This window comes from Carassius gibelio, chromosome B9, assembly GCF_023724105.1.
Source record: "Carassius gibelio isolate Cgi1373 ecotype wild population from Czech Republic chromosome B9, carGib1.2-hapl.c, whole genome shotgun sequence".
Taxonomy (NCBI): domain Eukaryota; kingdom Metazoa; phylum Chordata; class Actinopteri; order Cypriniformes; family Cyprinidae; genus Carassius; species Carassius gibelio.
This window is the reverse complement of record NC_068404.1, coordinates 7809521-7830766: the sequence shown is the minus strand read 5'-3', so window position 1 is coordinate 7830766 and position 21246 is coordinate 7809521. Positions and strand designations below refer to the sequence as shown.

General features: G+C 35.6%; 1 protein-coding gene across 1 annotated transcript; it reads right to left on the bottom strand.

Annotated features, from left to right (window-relative positions):
- Positions 1-896: 896 nt before the first annotated feature.
- zgc:113337 (uncharacterized protein LOC503741 homolog) lies at positions 897-16360 on the bottom strand. The gene is made up of 14 exons (XM_052566087.1): positions 16196-16360; positions 15051-15529; positions 14884-14937; positions 14608-14649; positions 14401-14453; positions 12396-13910; positions 11173-11338; positions 10260-10372; positions 10079-10154; positions 9685-10005; positions 8263-8592; positions 5032-5316; positions 2788-2889; positions 897-2220 (listed from the first exon to the last, which is right to left on the bottom strand). Exons 9-14 carry the CDS (start codon positions 10146-10148, stop codon positions 2162-2164), a joined length of 1167 nt encoding a protein of 388 aa, XP_052422047.1. The 5' UTR covers positions 10149-10154; positions 10260-10372; positions 11173-11338; positions 12396-13910; positions 14401-14453; positions 14608-14649; positions 14884-14937; positions 15051-15529; positions 16196-16360; the 3' UTR covers positions 897-2161.
- Positions 16361-21246: the final 4886 nt, after the last annotated feature.

The window sequence follows — 21246 nt, the reverse complement described above, 5'->3', positions numbered from 1 at the left end:
TTCGCGAACCGGATATCATTGAACTGTTGTGTTTTGAACTCTCTCACAACAGACATGGAAGAGAAGACAATGCTGAATAAAGTCATAGTTTTTGCTATTTTTGGACCAAAATGTATTTTCGATGCTTCAAAAAATTCTAACTGACCCTCTGATGTCACATGGACTACTTTGATGATGTTTTTCTTACCTTTCTGAACATGGACAGTATACCGTACACACAGCTTCAATGGAGGGACAGGAAGCTCTCAGACTAAATCTAAAATATCTTAAACTGTGTTCAGAAGATGAACGGAGGTCTCACGGGTTTGGAAAGACATGAGGGTGAGTTATTAATGACACAATCTTGATTTTTGGGTGAACTAACCCTTTAACACTTAGGCATTCAGAGTTTTATGTGAAGCAAGGACATAAAATAAGTTTCCCTTACAGTAAATTTAAGTAATCCCACATTTATCAAGAATACTGAAAACTGAATAATAAATAAAATAATTGCATGTACTGGACTTCATTTTTTTTCTATCATGTCTTTGCCAGCAAATTTGCCTCTGAGTTAAATCGGTTCTGCATGTGATGAAGTGCTAGGTTTGTAAAATATTTTAAAAAGAATTCTGTGACATCTATTAATTTTTCTTTGCCCTTAACAATTCAGTAAAAAGCATCAATAAACCATTGGAACAGGGATCCTCATATCTGGCCCACGAGTTCCACTTTCCTGCTAAGTTTAGCTCTAACCCTAATCAAACATACCTGAGCATCCTTATCAATGTCTTCAGGATAATTAGAAAAGCACAGGTAGGTGAGTTTGATCAAGGTTGAAGCTAAACTCTGCAGTGCATTGGCCCTCCAGGACAAGATTTGAGAAACCCTGCATAGGAATAAACTTCTACATGACAAAGTGACGTTGTGACATTTAATTGAACAGAATTTGACATATTTCATAATAGATTCAATAATGAAAGAAAAAATGTGCAGAAATGCACTATATATTTTATACAAGTCAATATCATTTACAATTTCCAGCTCGAAGCACAACAAAACAAAACAACTTTATTTCATACTTTACTGAATAGAAAGAACGAATTCATTCAAGTGTGGCCTATGCTCTCACATCCTCATATGTCGAATCGTTTAACATGCATATGAAATCTTTGACTTTTTGACTTTATCATCATTACACTGGATTGCGCATGTGCATCAATACAAAGATCAAAGCAACATGATTTCCCAGTAATGAAAGCAGCTGATCCACAGTATCTATCAGCATTTATTTCCACACCAGACTGCAGATAATGCATTTCCACTGATATAGTGAATGCATTGACAAGCAGGTCAAGACCTCTTTTCCCACCATTGCTCTGGGAGAGAAGAGCTTAAACTAAATTGTTCTAGTTAGTCTCCATACCTCTAGTTCAGTACTGTGAAAAACAACTGTATAGTGCTCAGTCTACCTCGCTAGACATCCATCCACCTTTAAAATGAAGGAAGAAATCAAAATCAAGATTATAAATTATAAAGGAATACATTTAATCACCATATAAGTATCAGAAATCCAAAACATATGATAGAATGCTTTTTTTGTTTCAATAGATTTTACTTATTCACAATGGTTATTAAATAATGAAGTTTTCTTGCACTTTCTTTGAGTGAACAGCTAGGTTTATTTTAATTTTATGTTTTTCATAGAATTCAAGAAGTTAAGAATTTTTAGATGTTTCATTGTCCTTTTAAATTTAGGGCTTCTATTGGGTATTAAAACATACAAAGGCTGAGTTTAATCTCCCCTCTGTTACGAGATAAAATGCCTTCTGCGACCTCTATATTTTAGTGATGAATTCAAATGTAGCATCTTTCTTCATGCAAAAAAGATGTGTCAATGGTTTCTTTGGCTGGAAAAGCAGGGAACACAATGACAGGAGATTTTCATCTTCAGTATATCTGTATTGTAAAGAGAACTGAAGTTTGTCATCTGTCTCAATCAAAACTATTGAGACCGGCACAGATCTAACTGTAACATCAAGTATTTAAACATACACACAACAAATACAAACTTGAATGGTTTCTCATATCAGTAGGTCAGGTCTGGAGAATGTGTGTTGAAGGAAGTACAGGTCATCAGAGTTAAGCAGAAATAGGTCACAGGAAGAGGCTCATGTGCCTACATTTAACTGTCTGTCTCTCTCTCTGCTCGGCTTCTTCTCTGAACCTGATGCTCTTCAGGATCTGCTCATGAAGAACAACACAAACATACACAAAATATCAGGATTCATTTATTGCAGATCATGCACACATATATGATACAATGACACTTTTTCTGTAATGATGTATTGAGTGGCTTTAAGTAAAGCTAAAGAAAACATAATTTTCTTCTAAATAAGCAATTTTGTTTTAAAATGACAGCATTAAAGAGGTAGTTTGGTTGCAGTGGATGATGAAAGTCATAGAAAAGGAAAATATATCACAGAAAAAAAAACTCTAAATATCACTAATTATTATTTTTTTAATAGGCCACTTAAGAACAGTGAAGCTGCTTATTTATTTAGAGATATATTTATAAAAAGTAAGGTTTTTAATTATTATGCTTTCAAAACTGTACTATTTTAGAGCACAGATTGGACAATAAAATGAACTGTGTGAATGTTTCAAGATGTCAAACGTTGCGTGGTGAGGTGGTTATCTTAATGGTGACAGGAATTTGTATCTTTTTAAATATTAGTATATTACTTTGTGTGATCTTGGCTGTTCTGGATTGTTCTTGTTAATCTTTTAGATTGCTTTCTAAATACTCACCATCTTTACGGAGGACACACTTCCACAAACAGAAACAGAGGCAGAGGACTAGAAGAAATGCTACAGTAGTCACAGAGATCAGGATAGCGAGCGCAGTGCCAACTGGTGAGAGAAACACAGTAAACCTTAGAGTGCAACACTCATTTTAGAGCATTTGTTACCTTTTCACTTTGGACCACTTCTGAAACTTTTATCATTGGACGTTTATTAAACTTTGGGCACTATTGATGTTATGGGTCTGATTTTAATTTTTTTCTTCATGTTAGTGTTACGTGACATATAGCCAAGTATGGTGACCCATACTCAGAAATGTGCTCTGCATTTAACCCATCCCAAGCGCATACACACACAGCAGTGAACACACACACAGCAGTGAACACACACACAGCAGTGAACACACACACAGCAGTGAACACACACACACTGTGAACACACACACACTGTGAACACACACACGGAGCAGTAGGCAGCCATATATGCTGCAGCGCCCGGGGAGCAGTTGGGGGTTTGGTGCCTTGCTCAAGGGCACCTAAGTCTTGGTATTGCCGGCTCGAGACTCGAACCCACAATGTTAGGGTTAGGAGTCAAACTCTAACCACTAGGCCACGACTTCCCATATATGGAGGTGTTGGGGTGATATAAATAATTGAATCATATTTGCACCATGCTTGCATCATTTATTTTTGACATTTTTTGAACACCATATAATTTTTATTCACTTTGATTTCAGGTTTTCTTTCTTTTTTTTTTTTTTTTTTTTACAGAATTCTCAAGAAAATACTCTATGTTGTGCATAGTTTCCATTAACTGATGTCAAATTGTAAAAGTATTCAGATATTATTTACTAGATTTGTGTATTTAGGATAGATTGCATGCTAACTATGACTTTAGTCTAAGCAAGACAAATCTGCCAGTTTATTCAAAAAATATTGATGATTTTGAGATGGTGGAAAATGACTCCATTCTCCATGATCCATGTTTGTACACCGGACAAATAAACTCGCCAGTGTAGAAAGTGTGAAAAGTTAACCCTCCAACTGGGTTTATTTTCTAAGATTCACTGGGCCAAAGTGCATAGTTGAAGAAACACTGTTACTGCTATAACAACTATTTCTCTAGATTCAAATAGAGAACATACAGGGAACATACAGTATGTGCAAAGTAACTATACATTACAAACAGAGACAAACAAAAACCAGGGAATGCATTTAATGCATTCAAACACTGCCATGCAATATCAGGCCGCAAAGCTCGTTGTGATCACAAATCTCTTTCCATTCTTTACAGAAAATAGTTTTGGCTTTAAGGATTAGTTTTCCTGAGCATCAGTCTGCTTTCTGTTAGAGAATGTAGAGATGAAGATAGAGCGAGGGCCAGGAAAAACACTAAATGATGAGCCCCAAATCCTGACATACCAGAGTTGTGCTGCATGTCACACTATAAACCACACTTCATACATAACACTGAAATTACAACCGTAAAAGTATTAGACATGTCATGAGAAAAGTATGAGATGCAGTGCCAGGATTTATCAAGATTTCATATTTCACTGTAACTTGGTTTGGTTTTACCAAGCATCACACTGATAATTACTGTATGACATATAATATCACACCAAGGACAAGATGATCACATTTTGTACATTTTGTTAAATCATTATAATTGTCTCCCTTTGGTCCACTTGTAATGTTATTAAAGGGCTTCATGAAACACAACCATATTTCAATTTGTCTAATAATTAAGATGACACAAAGATGTTTCACTGCTCAGAGTGTGTGTTCACAGTGTGTGTGTGTGTTCACTGCTGTGTGTGTGCACTTTGGATGGGTTAAACACAGAGCACGAATTCTGACTATGAGTCACCATACTGTGTCGCGTCACATCACGTCATCTCACTTTTTTTTCCCTAGCTGTGCCTTTAAGACTCTCTTTAATTGACCTCATCATTTCCTATTCTAGCGTCAAAAATAAAAATAGTTTTAAATTAGTGTTGGGGAAAGTTACTTCTAAATGTAATACTAATTGCAATACATAGTTAATTTCTATGGAAAGGTACGTATTACGTTGCTTTAGTGTTACTTTTTATAACATGGACTTGGCTTGCTTATACAGGATGGTATTTTCAATGGTATTCACAATGCTCAGTGAACCTATTTACCTCAAACCAATCAAGGAAAAATGACATTATTTTATGCAATATAAACCTTCGTAATCAAAGTGCATAATAAAACAGTGCACACTTACTTTTAGTGTTCATGGAAACAGCAATGGCAGTCTCCAGTCCTTTATGATGAACGAGACATTTGACAGAGACGTCCTTCAGGAGTCCAGCCTGGATGGTCAAGGTGCTGATGACCAGAGTCGTCCCGTCACTCTGCTGGACAGAGGTGGTCACAGGTGGACCAATGGTCCGGTTATTCCCCTCCACATTCCACACTATTTCAGCCTGTGGTCGGGCCACGGCAGTACAGTTAGCTTCGATCACTCCCGGAGACGTGGTCTTGTAGCTTACTTGAGGTTTGGGCAGGACTGTAAATGAGTGGAATTTGGAACGTTTTATTTAGTCAGAAAACACAGCTACATGTGAATGTCCATCAGTGGAGGAAGATGAATCCAGAGTGTCAGGGTGATAACTAACATAGACCATAATTAGAAATGCCCCCCAAGTATTTGCTATTCATAATGCTGCTTTGTTTGTTGTAGAATTATAAAAAGTTTTCAACCTTACATTTTTAGACTTGTCTGCCTCAGCCTAAAAGCGATCATCAACGTCAAAATGATTGAGACCAATCAAATAAAAAAAGGTGGGATTTACTGTTCACAGAAGTCAAGCTTGAATTCTTGTGCTGCACTTCAGGATTGAATAAGTGTGAGATAAGAGGCTAAACATTTCATATTCGACAACTGTTTTATAGTAAAAATGTTAAAAGACCAACAGCAACATTCAGTCATACTCAACTTTATTGTCAAATTTATATACAATTATAACTCCCCTCCCAGTCCTTCAAAAAAATGTCTCCCCCAGCCCCTGATATAAAAATCATGGCCCTGACAGCATTACCAGCACTGGTCATTGATTGGAGCCATGCTAACCAGCCAAACTTTGACCTCTTGATCCTAACACATAATCATGCATTGACTCTACTGAATGACATTGTGTTGGCTTGAAAAGCAAGAGTTGGCTTTGTAAATGCCATGCCATCTCTGAGTGTTTGCAGCCCACATATTTTCATCAGTAGTTCAAAGCTACAGAGATGCCCATTCAAACCACAGCATTGGCCCAAACAGAGGTATACACTTGGCATTCCAACAGAGGACAAGCATTTCACATTCTTACAAAACCATGACCCCTACAGAACTATTCAAGATTGCTATGAATAACAGATGAGTGAATATGATTAAACATAATGCAGACCTAAAAAATGTTGTTTTGGATCCCACTGACATTCTTGTATGAACAAATCATTCAAAATATAGTGATGCAGGTTTGGAACGACATAATGACAGAATTTTTTAGCCTTTTGAGCTAAACTATCCCTTTGGGTATCCGTTGGTGGTTCGGACAAATGCAACAGTACAGAACAACGAGTCACGAAGTGAACATCAATCTGAGAGAGACAAGGCAGGAGAACGAGAGCAGCACAAAGAGAGGAGCACTGTGTTAGTGGAACAGTGACACAGTCATTCACTTTGGCCACAGTCTGAATAAATTATAGATCTCACAGTCTCACCCTCCAACAATCAGTTTCTTTCATATCACTCTCTTTCTCTCTGTCGGTTGTCCTCATTTTTCTCCAGGCCTGTGTGTGTGTTTATCCTGGCCCTGCCCTCTCTACCACTCTGTGCTACAGTCCTACCAGCTGCATACACTGAACCGGATTTATGTTTCACTCTAGAGTCTGAAAATCAGCAGTCGCCATAAACAAATATCAACAAGGTCCATCTTGACCATTAGAGTGGGGACTGTTTTCTGGGATGGGTTTTAATGGTCCTTTTAGTTGAACAATTTAAAAAGAACCAAATTCAAGAACAAATTCAAAAGTATATAAATGGATTTACTTTAATAAACGTAAATAAGAACACTGAAAAAATATAGATTTTCTACTTTTATTAAAAAATATACAGACTTTCTCTCTTATTCGTAACACAATATGGCAAAATGTTTCTTGGCATAAATTATTTACTTTATTTTGATAGTCTACATTCTGACACAATCCCTTATTTTATGTGTGGTTGCACTTTATTTTACAGTACGTGTACTAACATGTACTTATAGTGTACTTACAGTGTATTTATCTAAGAAAGTTCTGGTAATACAAGGTAACTACTTGGGGTAGGGTAGGGTTAGGTTTAGGGGTAGGTTCAGGGTTAGTACCTAGTTATTACATAGTTATTGTAATTACTATAATAAGTACATAGTATGTACATGAGGAACAGGACTGTAAAATAAAGTGCTACCGTATGTGTACTTATGTACTCTGTAAGAAAGAACTGGATAATCCAAGGTAACTACATGGTTTAAGGCTAGGTTTAGGGGTCGGTTCAGGGTTATTAGCCAGTTATTGTAATCAATTACTATAATAAGTACATAGTGTGTACATGTGTTACTGAGATTCCACTAACTTATATAACTGTGATTAAATGTCAACTTACTTTCAATACAGTATCAGTAGACTGTTAGGTTAGGTTTAGGGTTAGGGTTGGTAGAATAAGTTGATATATATTTGCAAACTTACTTATAGTCAGTTAATGTCTGTTGGGGGCCATCAAAATAAAGTGTCAGCAGATATTAAGCAGAGAGTTTATTAATATTCTAATGACTGCTAGTCAACATGTAATCGGAAATGTTCTTATGTCTAAAGTGGACTATTGAAATAAATCGTTTTGATTCAGCATATTTTCAATTCAAAACAGCGACATTTGGCAAAGAAGTTGAGTAGTTTGCAACACTGGATACCAGGCAACTGTTGGCTGTGAACCAGTGCCGATCCTAGACTTCTGGGAGCCTGGTTATCAACAAATGAATAAAAAAAATCTTGAATGGCGTTCATGTAAAAGGCTTGAGAAACAGTGTCTCTTCAACGACTCGGTACGCTTTCAACACGTTTTTTAATGCTTGAGCAAGACTGTACTACATTCATGATTTCACTGATTTTTACGTAGAAAGCACAACAGCGCACCACATTAAAATTAATTATTATTTATGTTTTCATAACCGCTGGCCAAATTAAAAAACTAAACTAAAATGAAATCATCTTTGAGAGCTAGTGGGCCTCCTGGTGTTTCGAAGGCCCTACGCAGCTTGCGTGTTTTGCGTACAGGGAGGATCAGCGCTGCTAACAACAAACAGAGCAAGCATCAAGAATATCAAATATTGGCCCTGAATATCATCATCAGCCAACATGACAAATATCAGAATCATCCAGCTTATTAAGATTACACTGTAACTGTGGGCTAAAGCCTTGAGGGACTTACCAAATATAGTGAGGCAGCTTACGGCGCTCTTAGTGCCGTCTGGATACGTGTGGAACTCACAGGTGTAGCAGGCCTCATCTTCAGCTCGGACCGGCCAGAACGTGAGCTGCGTGTCAGACAGGGAGGGGCTCAGGCTCGCGCGGTCCACAAACTCTTCTTCAATCACTGGGTCACTCTGCTTTGCAAAAGATGCAACTTCACGGGATTCTGCTTTATTCACAATCTTCTTCCATAGCACCTGCTTGACTTTCTCCGGCAGACCGTACCGACAGCCCAGAGAGGCTTGTTTACCACCCACTGCAGTCTTATTGCCCTCTGAGATCACCGATGCTGTAAATCAATGAAAATAAGTCACTACTATACCAACAGTAGCATGGTAACACTTATATGTAACTTATATACATAATCATAAATACATTATATACAGTATAGTGTATTTTAAACTATATATACATATTTTGTTACTTATTAGCATACTATTATACACTCTTTTAAAATGGGGTTTTGCCACAGAAGAAGAACCTTTCAGTGAACAGATTTTAAAAGAACCATTTTTGACAATCTGGAGAACTTTTTTTTCCCACTATAAAGAACTTTTTGTTCAACTGAAAGATTCAATGGATGTTAAATATTCTTCATGGAACAACACAAACCAATAAAGAATCTTATTTCTTAAGGGTGTATGTCACTAGATGAACTATTTTATTATCTGCCTTTAACTAAAGGAGAAACAGGCTTTGGGAGTGGAGTTAAAAAGAGGTCTCAGTGAGACCAGGATTAGATATGTTCACTGTCAATCCATAACAATAGATGCCTAAGGAGCATCCAGAATACAATCCCCACACGATCAATTATGTGTTAAAGAGACGGAAGGACAGTAGTCTCTAGAAATGAGTGACAGGTGCACAGAAACCATGAGATGTTGAGACCAGCTGGATCTTTGCCTGACCAAGCAGCTTTTTCTTATCTACATTCACACTCTCTTCCAGAATCCACAACACAAGTATGCAACATCCAAAACCACAACTATGCTGATGTGGTTTATTGTTCCCACAGCCTTATCTTATACGTAAGAGCCAAAGACAAGAACCTGATGATACGTGTTGTTATCAGTGTTATCCGTTATTATCAGTGTTTCAAAGCATATCTTAAAAAACGAAGTATTCATTAAAGTACGACTTGTCTTTCTAATGCAGGTAGCCTACATTTAAATATCAAATAAGATAGAGTGCAAGCTCTCAGATTTCATCAAAGATATCTTACTTTGTGTTCTGAAAATGAACGAAGGTCTTACGGGTTTGGCACGACATGAGGATGAGTAATTAATGACAGAATTTTAATTTTGGGGCGAACTATCCCTTTAAATTTAAGCTCAATGTCAAAATGGAAGTCTCCTCTAAATACATGTTGTCTAAAACTGACCTGTGACAGTAAGGCAGGTTTGTCCTTCCCTCGAGCCTTTGGGATAAAGATCAAAGATGCAGGTGTAGCAGCCCTCATCTCTGTAGCTGACCCGTTTGATGGTGATGGCACTGGCATCTCGTGGGGAAGGAGCTAGCTCCACATGCTGCTGGCCGCTCACACTGTCTTTTTCACCCGGCTGGTAAGTGATTAACGTCTGGTTCTGCACATCCAGCCAGCGGATCTGATGAACCGATTCTCCTCTGGCCTTGACAAGCGTACAGCTCAGAATGAAGGGCTGCTCAACCGGGGCCTCCACGCGTATCGGAGCTGAAACCCTGCCTGAGACACAGCAATACTGAAACCAACCGAAACACACTTACACACAGAACAAGAGATTACTACAGTCACACACCTTGCAGTCTGGACACCATTACCACAGACACACAGATCTGTAGACATCTTGGCAAGGAGACCACAAACATTTTAGTCTAGTGGAAAGAAAATACAACATTTCAGTAACCATTGCACCAAATTGTAAGATGTAGGTGTAAAATTAAAAGTCCACAGTTTTATCTATCTTAAGAAGTGTGTACCCTTTATATTGAGAGGGCATTTAACGGTCCAGCTCAGTCTTGTGGGATGACAATGAAGACAATGATTTCTGTCAGTTAGGGATATTTCCAACATCTTACTGAAGGGCTGCCATCTGTGTTTACATATTACAGACATTATAGAAAACACACACACACACACACACACACATACATATACATGTATATACACTGAAAATCTTAAAATGAGTTTGTAAAGATTATAAATTGTGCTTGTATACAAATTTCTTTACCAGACTTCATTTTTATTTTTAATCTGGATTGGAAAGAAAGAAAAACAAGTGACCAGTATCAAACTAAATGCAATATAAAACTTCTCCCTTTGCATATTTCATATTTTTGATGACTTCACTATTTTTCCAAATGAATAAAGTATATTTGTGTTCAGATTTCATCAATAAGTGTATAATTACATATTTCAGAGAGCATCAATGATTTGCGTTTGAGCAGTTTAATCCATAACTTCACCACAACAATGATATTAAGTTAATTTAAACTAATATATTTTTATTTAAAATTTGATTTATTTGTTTTAAGTGGCCAAATATATTCTACAAGGAATATATAAATAGCTAATAAATCTTTGATAAAGAGTATTTTCTGTGTTAAATTTAGTTAAATAACAGCTGATTTATTTAATATATAAGACAATATATTTTTCCGTAATAGCATATGCAAAAATATGATAGTGATGATCTAAAGATAGTAAATATTAGACCTTGATAAACTGATCATTAATAAACTGACCATTTATCAATAGGCTACTCAAACAGTAGAAATATCAGTTCATCTGAGAGTGGCAAATGAGATGCAAAACGAGTCTAAAGTTAGGACGGAAGTAATCTATGATGTGCTACAGATAAGTGTAAGTAATTAATAATATATTTTGACATACCTCCATGTGGTGTAGATGCCTCTGCCCTCAGCTGTACATGCACAACACTCTCTTCAACACACTGAACCAGCTGGACTGTAAACGGCCCTTTCTCCACCCATCACTGAATCACTGCATATACCGAGTCAAGCACACGGTGGCTCCGTCTCACAACTCACTCAGCTGCCTACTTAGACAGCACTGTCAGATATCATACGCCTCTCAGCTCACACACACACACACACACACACACGCACACACACACACACACACACACACACACACACACACACACACACACACACACACACACACACACACACACACACACACACACAGACAGACACAGACAGACACACACACACATTTGTTTTTGTGGAAACTGGGTTCATCCCATAGGCGTAATGGTTTGTACACTGTAGAAACTGTATATTCTATGGCCCTACACCAACTCTACACCTAACTCTAACCCTCAGGGAACTCTGTGCATTTTTACTTTCTCAAGGAAACGATTTATAAGCGTTTTTCTTATGTCCTCATAAGTCACCCTCTCCTTGTAAAAGCTGTCATTATACAGAGTTGTGTCCTGATATGTCACAAAAATTTGCCCACACACACACACACACACACACACACACACACAGAGAGAGATAACTGACTCAAATGGCAACAATATGAATGCCAATATAAAACTAAAAACCTATCTTATCAAATTATCTGTATATAATTATATTTTCAAATTATCTGTATATAACATTATATTATTAAGATTTTAAAAAATGGAAAAGAGACCCCCTGTTTTATAGTGTACAATGCTATATCTTAGTTTGTGCTGCTTTTCACATTTAAGCTTGGCCTAAACCACCATATTCATGTATTAAATAACAAACTTTTCTGCCAGATACATAAATACAAACTTAAGAAATATTTGTGCAAAGACACTCAGAGACACTCACAATGTTCTCAGTCTGACCTCTAGTGTTCAACATGGGACTCACAAACATATCCTCAATACATAAATGAACGATAGTGACAAGAAAAACAAATATCACAAATTGTATCTAGTGTCTAAATAATATTTGTTTTGACTATATAGCCTAACTATATATATAATGGTGTTATATAATAATAAATAATGTCAAGAAATAAGAAGCATCTGTAAAATACTGTACAATTATGAGAGGATATACTAGTTAATTTACCACACCTTCATAAATTAAAAACATAAAAGTAACCACACTGACCCCTATTCTTCTTAAGTGATGTAAGTGAGATCAAAATTAAAAAGCATGAGCCAAATTTGCTGCACAGTGGCAGTCTTGACCACAACACACCACAGATGTCACAAACGTTCGGGGCTCATCTATCCCACTCAAGATAGAAACAAGTTGACATTTAACCTGCACACATTTAGTACGCACATATTTTTACGCACATACTGGTTAGAAAGAGGTCAGTAAACCACTGTTGCTACAGCTACTTTTCAGCTATAGATAGATCACCACAGAGCCACTTCTGCAAGCTGGTGGACAGATTAGAGTCTTTTTTAAGACCCCTACGCTTGCTCTTGTGACAGTGAGAGGAAACCTTAACCTGAGGTCATCGAAGATTATTTGCAACTTCACTCTCAGTGGTGAGCAAAGGTTAATGTACAATAACCACACTTAACAAATAAGACCAACAATAGATATAATCAAAAAAGTGTTATCATTAAAGAATACTTATATACATTATATTTATGTCACAGATAAATAGAACATTAATAGAGCGCAGCAGGGATGATGGATTGTTTATGAAGATTTTTTGTTGAATGCCTGAAATTAGACCTGTGGTTATAACAGAAGCCCAAGATATGTTCTATTCGACAACATAACATACATCAGTGATACCTCACACATGATTTTATTTTAAGCTTTAAAGTGTCTTGAAAAAGACAGGTGCTTGCAAGTGCCTAAAAGGGACTACAGAGGTCATTCGGGACATTAAAGTTGTCACACCGAACAGGAAAGCTCATCTAGTTCACTTTTACAGCCTCGCTGTGTTGATAATCACACTCTTGCAAGGTATTCCAACTCAAAAAGTCCAAGAAAATGTTTTCTTTTTAAAATAAAAAAGGGAAAGAGCTGTCAGAGTTGAAGTCCTGTGACCATGGCTCATTTATAGTTTAGCTTTTTAATTTCTTCTGATTGTATATAGCCTTCATAAAAGTTGACACCTTATCCTAAAGCCATTGAAAAAGATCCTGCTCGTGGACAGAATCAGGGTGATGCAGACTTCCAGGCTGGCCAACAAAACCATGTCAACATCAGTGGAAAACAGAGGTGGTTTATTTGCTGTAGCAGCATCCTGGGTTTTTACCTCCTTGCTAATTAAAGGTTCTTTATCAGGTTTTATTATCTGGCATCCTTCTGCCCACCTGTGACCTTTTATTTCCGTGAATTATGACTTATCTTATCGACACAGATGGGTTCAGCTGCAAAACAGAGCAAATGCAAAGTACATTATGAGTAGGTAGTAGCATGAGAAATGGTTCTGTTTTCATTTTTTACTTATTTAAATTAAATAGTATCCTTAAAAGGCAACACAGTTACTACACCAACAACTGTAGAGAATGACTCTTTTTCAGTTTTTAGAACAATCACTATAAGTTTCAGAAGTTCTGATGGAGTTGTTCAGGATTTAACTGAGTATCTTGAATTTTGATCGTAGAGATAATAGCTTCAGACCCAATTTCAGTCAACTTGAAATGTGTATGATTTCTGTGAACACAATGTTACATTTTAGTCTATTCCTAACACAAAGCTTAAGCCAGAAAACAGTATTTCTACAGCACATGATGGTCATAGGGACCAAACATCTGAATAATAGTGATTTTGGGACATAACCACACCAGTTCACATTTAATTGCATTATATGGAAAAGAGCAGCCAGGACATTACAATAAATTTCTTTTATGCTTCATGAAAAGAAAGTTCCATGGCATGAGGGTGAATAAATGACAACAACATTTTAATTTTTGATCTGTATGGTAAATATAAAAGAGGAAATGTATTAATTACGATCACACTATAACCTGAAGTGAAGCAACACTTTTTTCTACATTTGAAGATGAAAATAGTGGCTACACTTAAGAGGATTGCAAGCGCTGAGCACACAGGTATGCAATCATAGCAGTTTCAGTAACACCGGGCTCTACAGAGAAAACTAAAACAGAAATCATATTCATGAGCTGTAACAAGATATACGTACAGCTTTTTAGGAAGTCCAGTACATTGTAGTCAAGTAGATTCTGTTTTTTGTTCCTGTGAAGGTCATATAACAAAGAAACATTAGATTTTTATTATATTACATTTTTGGTGTGGTACAAAATTGTGTGACATCAACAAAGGCTAATAGTAGATTAGAAATATTACTCGACTAGTCAATAAGAAATAATGCAGTGTTATAAATACTTACCTTGTGCTCCTCCTTATCTTCTAATAATGTTACCGTGTCATTCTGGCTTTGCAAAAAAAAATAATAATAATAATATAACAAATTAATATATATATATATGTATATCACCCCATTAAAATGTTTCTCAGCTCATCCATAAGAGGGAAGTGACATCATTTACAGCTGGACAATAGTGTATGTGAAAGCATTTGTCCTGTATGTTTCCTGAAAAAGGCCTGTTGTTATTTGTGTAGCAGAATGTGCTGTCCATGTGAAACGCAGTGAATGTAAACATACCTGATGATGTAAATGTTGTGGTGTACATTTAGCTTTTTGTTTCAGCCGTTGAGTCTTCAGATGAGAAAACAAAAGATCACCTGACAGAATACGATGATCGTATTTATACTGATCAATTTTTGCTAGAGATATTACGCTACCATGCTATTGATCATAAGACAAATGACCTTGAGTTAAGCATAAAACAGAGGAGTGAGTTTTCATCTTTTACATCTTCAGTGTTGAGCGTATCATTCTTCATTATTTGCAGTCCAGTCCTCTTGCTGTAAACCCTTGATACATGTTCTCTTAGGTTTATCTTAGCCAGTAAGATTGTGTGATTGATCTGTTGATTGTGTGGCATTTCCATTCGATTGAATTAATGGAAGTCTCCAGTGAATGTTTTTGGAAAAAAGAGGAAACATTACAGTCCATCATTTTAATATAGCTATATATGGGGGAATTTAATTTCCGGGGGAAATTAAAACTGTAGGATGGAACTTGGAGGCTTGCAAGACAGTATATAGTTAAATGGTTATATTTGATTAAGCTTTATTATTTCTTGTGTATTTTCCGCACAAGAAATGTTTCTATTAAACTTGAGCTGTCGCGACACATGCTTAACCACTTCCTTTCAAGACTTCTGCTGAACAGAAATATAGGCCATCTGAAAAAAAAAAAAAGAAAAAAAAAACATTCTCAGGACTAAAGCTGTGTCATACTTAAATCAGTCTTTACCTAACAAATATCTTACACATATCTTTAAAGGCAGTCCGTGATCCTCCCCAACTACTTATGATCATTGCCTTCCCTAAAGCTGTTTGTCACAACATTAGGTTATTATTAGATATTAGAGGCTTAAAATAATCCTGCATCCGTTCACATGCACTCTTAAAAATGCAGGTTCCAGACGGGGGTTTCAGTGTCACCGATGCACCGTTTTTGTCAGTGAACAGATCTTCAAAGAACTATTCTTATTAATGATCAGAAAAGAACCTTGTGTGCAATGGAAAGACTCCATGGATGTTAAAGGTTCTTCATGGAACTATCAGTGCCAATAAAGAACTTTTATTTTTAAATAATGTGATGTGTATGTGAAGCAGTGTCTCTGCAACAGTGCACCCAGATTCACCATTAAATCACTGTTCTGTTACCGGGTAACGCATTAACCTATGAACACTGGCTACTTTTTTAAAAACAGCATATCTGGATACTAGCATAATGGCTGGTCTTAAAGATTAATGTTAGCTAATATACTTTATGAGGGCTATCTTGAAAGAACATGTAACAGTAGCTGCCTTAAAATGAACATACATAAGATTATAACTCTCACCCAAAGCCAGCTTCATGCGAGTAAAGAAGATGATGAACTGATCATTTCTCATCCCCGCTGAAATCCACCATAAGTACATGTGTCTGACATTAAAGCTAAGTTGTCAGATGCTTCCGGTCTTTAGAAAAGTGTGCTTTAGAACTTCCTGCTGGCAGACAGTGCTACAGAATTGGGGTGGAATTACTTTATGCACCCTTTCTCTGTGTTTCTTTTTCTCCCAACATCAAGGAACTGTAGGAGTTTTTGGACTTGAAGTTTTTTTCATACTGACCTCTACCGAGCTGATGGTAAAAGTGCAGAGGAAGAGTTAATTGCTTAAATCTGCTCAAAGATGTCAAAACGTTTTTATTATTATTTTTATTATTATTATTATGTTTATATAAAATTGTATGATTGCTATTAATACAAGCTAAATGCATAAACGTATATGCAGTTTGCAAACGTAAGTCATTTGTAATTGTAAAATTTATAGAGCCAGGTCAATGTCCTTCTAATAACACAACAAAGTTTATAGTTAGAGAGTAGTATCAGTATCTACCTTGTGGTCTTGAAGGAAATGCACAACTTCCTGTGCCTAAGCAGTGCATCAACTGTCAGAAACCGAACATGTATCTTATCTTTAAAGAAATGGGTACATTTGTTTTCACCCATTTGAAACTGAAATGATATAAACAGACACTGTATTAGTTTTCCAGGTCAGAGCTATTTGCATACCTGTGACGTATAAGAAATTAGTGAAAATAATAGAGAGCAGACCTGTCACAGAAGAGCAGATCACACACACACACACACACATATCATTTAGATTGATCTATAAGCTGTTTTCCCTGAGGGGCACAACAAAATTGCGCAAATCTCAAATCTTTCATGTTTTGCTTACTAACTTGACTTGACATTTGGTCCTTGCAATGTATAAGCACACCCACATTATAAGGAGTAGAGGAAGCAGAATGACCACTGTGAGAACACACACACATGAAAATGAGCATGTCTTCATGTCATGCACTGGAAGGCAAATGAAAACCACAAAACACAGGAAATACAACTGAAATACAAGCAGTCTGTTGTCTGACCGCTTTACACCGAATCACTCTCTCCATCCCTCTCTCTTATTTCTTATTCTGTCTGACAGACAGGTAAGAAACTCTTGGTACAGACCGCACTTTCCCAGCAGTTTGCAGTTTGTGGTTGTAGCTTCAGTATTTTTCACCGCGGCGTACAAACCATATTGAGCTTGTTGGAACAATGGGAAGTTGTTTATGTTGTGACCAAAGGTAGGTCATCTGAATAGCTTGATATCAGCCTAATGTACTGAGACCATGTAATAGTGCTAATGGGTTTTTGGGGACATAAAACGTAGCCTAATCTAATATATCTACATTGCTTATTATTTCAGTCATTTATTTTATTTATTTATTTATTATACAAATGTTTCTGAAATGGAAAATTGTGTTAGACTTTATATACTTTACATGCTTTACATATTTTCTATCCGCAGAAAGAAGAAACCTGAAAACACTGGTAAGCAAATTCTTCATCTGATGTACTCTTTAAAAAAAAAGCATGTTGCATCTAATGCAGCGCTTTAATAATGAACTGTTTTCTTAGATGTTTTAGTAGACTTTTGGACTTTTCAAGCATGAGTTCAGTTTTATGTCAACGTTCCTTTGGCTCTCACTAAATGCTTCTCTGTGTGCACTTCTGTATCTGACAGTTTTGTGATGATGTAGGCCTATATTTAATTAAAGATATGATAATCATTTTATACAGTGAATGGATACACTGTTCAGTGACATTTACATTTATGTTTTATTGAGCAGATAATGGCAATCAGAGAGAAACAGCAACAGACACAAAGGTAAGAATACAAACCACTCATAATGTTTTAATCTGAGTTTTATCAATTATTTAACTATGAAACCATTTGACTAAAATAAATAAAAAACACAATTAAAGAGAATGAATGTTTTTCCAGTGCTGATGTTCAGGTTCACACTCCTGATAACATCTCGCTAAAACAGGAAGGCATTAGTTAAGATCTAATGACAGTTTCATCACAGGTATTTTTGGCTTTCAAAGTTGTTCCATCTTAAAACAAAAACGGTTGATGTGTTTGCTAGTTTTGCATTTTGGGGCATCATAATGTCTGCTCTGAATGAGTCTCTTTACTGTAATATTCAAATGATAAACATGTAGTCACGCTGGTTTTTCCTGTTTCTCCAAATGATGCTCTCAGTGAGACAGAAATAGAATCCAGGCAGGAAAGTGTGTCAAAGCAAATGACCTTCAACTTTAAGATGCTGGTAAATGCATTTAGAGGACAACTGGATTAACTCTATTCTTTTTGTGCGTGTGTGTAATCACATTTGCAGTTACTTGCCAGTCTTGCCTCATTCATTACGAAGACTCTGACATCAAGACATAGTCATGCAGGATGTGTCGTTCACTTACATAATGATTCATTCATTTTGCTGATCATTTTGTGCTGCACTGTTAAAGTGAATAATAGTCTGTGTGTGTGTGTATGTGTGTGTGTGCGTATAGGTTATGTATGAATGTATATGACCATACTTCTCGGAAAGGTTAAATGGTTAACTAAAAAAAAAAAAAAAAATGTTTAAAGCTTTTTCCATTCAAGCATTATATTGTCATTAAGCACTGAAATTAAAGGCGCTTTACTGTCCAGACAGTCATTTACAGTAACTGACAATATTTTGTATCAAGGCTCTTGCGAAAGAAAGTGGTTTGACAATAACGTCATTTCTAATGGTCTAAAATAAAGTGCGTTTACAGATAACCAAGCAATGTCTATAATTCTTATTTCTTTGTTAAAAAAGTTCATTTTATCATTTTAAATACTCTACATCTTGTTATTGGTCATCTAAAGTTTTTGTTTTTCCAAGATTGGTCATAACTTTTTAAAAGTCATTTACCTAAAATTGTATATTTGATGTGTATTTCTTGGTTTAAAATAAATAAATTGTGTAACAATTACTGCAAAAGCTTTTTTATTATTTTTATTACTTTATATATTGCTTTAGAATTAGTCATTTTAGTCATGACTTTTAAAGTCAGTTTCATAAATACATAAATAAAATATAGATTAAATGCTTATTTATTTTTTTAAATGAAGAAGCCTTTTTTATTCATAATATTTTGTTATATTATTTCCTGTTAGTTATTTCAATTCTTCTTTAAGACTGAGCTCTTTTTAAGACAGTTTTAAAAATTGATCTTTTGAATCTCAGTGCTAAATTAATAATTAGTTGTTTTTAAAACAGTCTTATTAACTAACACAATGACTGTGCTTCCGCAAACTGCTCTGAATCTATAACCACAAGGCTACACCATCTTGATTTGATCTGCCTCTTGGACACGTTAGCATGATGAAAAACACTATACAACAACAACACAAAGAAAATCATGCATTGAAATAAAAATGATGTGTTTGTATGGTTCAGTTTGATTCTTGTTCAAAGTGTACAGATTCTCTGATAGTAGTCCATTGTTATACACACATATGTTTTTTTAACATTTGTTGTCTATCTGACCCCCAGGCAGAAGATGTGCTGTATGCCTCCATTGACCATGCTAACATCAGTCCACACAGACCTGCTCGAGACAACGTGGTGGAGGACGACTGTGATTATGCTGTTGTAAGGCTCCCTCAACACACAGCAGACACGTCCAAGCACAAAAGCAACGAGGACAGTTCAGATGATTATGTGCTCATGGGCTGAGCGCGGAGATGCTCCTGTGGCTGAAATCTGCACATTCAGCTGGAATGGACACCTGAGATACTCAAGCACAACTTTAAAGGCTCGTCAGCTTTTGTATAGTTTGCAGTGATATTCAGCTTTCTCAAATTTTTATTTATTTTTATAATTTGTTTATTTTTGGCCTGTTTTTGCCACTGCATTTTAAAAGCATGAAGTAAAATATCTTAAAGACTTTTAATGCAATTTAAGTAATTACTACCTTCATCTACATGCACAGTGAATAAAAGTGCATATGTGACCCTGGACCAAAAAAAAAAAAAAAACAGTCTTAAGTGTCAATTTTTCAAAATTGATACGTCACATGAAAGCTAAATAAACAGGCTTTCCATGGTTGTGTGGTTTATTAGGAACAGAAAATATCTATTTGCAAAAAAATCTAAATATTGAGAAAATCATCTTTAAAATTGTCCAAATTAAGTCCTTAACAATGCATATTACTAATCAAATATTCAGTTTTGATATATTTACAGTAGGTAATTTACAAAACATCTTCATGGAACATTATCTTTACTTAATATCTTAATGATTTTTGGCATAAAAGAAAATCTGTATTTTGACCCATTTAATGTTTTTTTTTTTTTTTGGCTATTGCTACAAATATATCCCAGTGACTTAAGTGTGCTCCAGGGTCACAAATTATGTCTGTCTTCCTGTAAGTATGTATGTATGTATGTGTGCTATATAACTGATAATAGTGATTTCTGTAATGAAAATCAAGAGAGATTTATATTTTTCCAGTGATGAGATAAAAACTAAAGCCCTGGAGAATAGTAATCAGTAGGTGACAAAGAACAACGTCATTTGTTTTACATTGTTGTATGAAACAGAAGAATTGTAATTATGTTTTAATCACTTCAGAGATGCATCTGGCATCTTAAAGTATTTTGGTCTTTCTGTCCTCCAAAATAAAATTCCAGTATCATCATGTTGGATAACAAGTGAAAACAATAAAACCATATACATTCAGACAAAAGTCAATTATATAATTATGTAAAAGAATAAAATATAAGATATAATTATATAATACAATAAAGGAAAATGAAATATTCACATGGAGTTCATACGTGGTAATATTATAATAGTAATAGTTTCATTAATATTGTGTGCATAAATGTTTTACAGTTTAAATAAATTAATAATAATAATAAAAACTGAAGAATGTTTATTAGCAGAAGATTCTGTCAACTTGCCCCACTATTAACAATAATAATAATAATAATAATGTTTTATTTATAAAGTGCCTTTCCCAAGCCCAAGGTTGATATTGAGCCA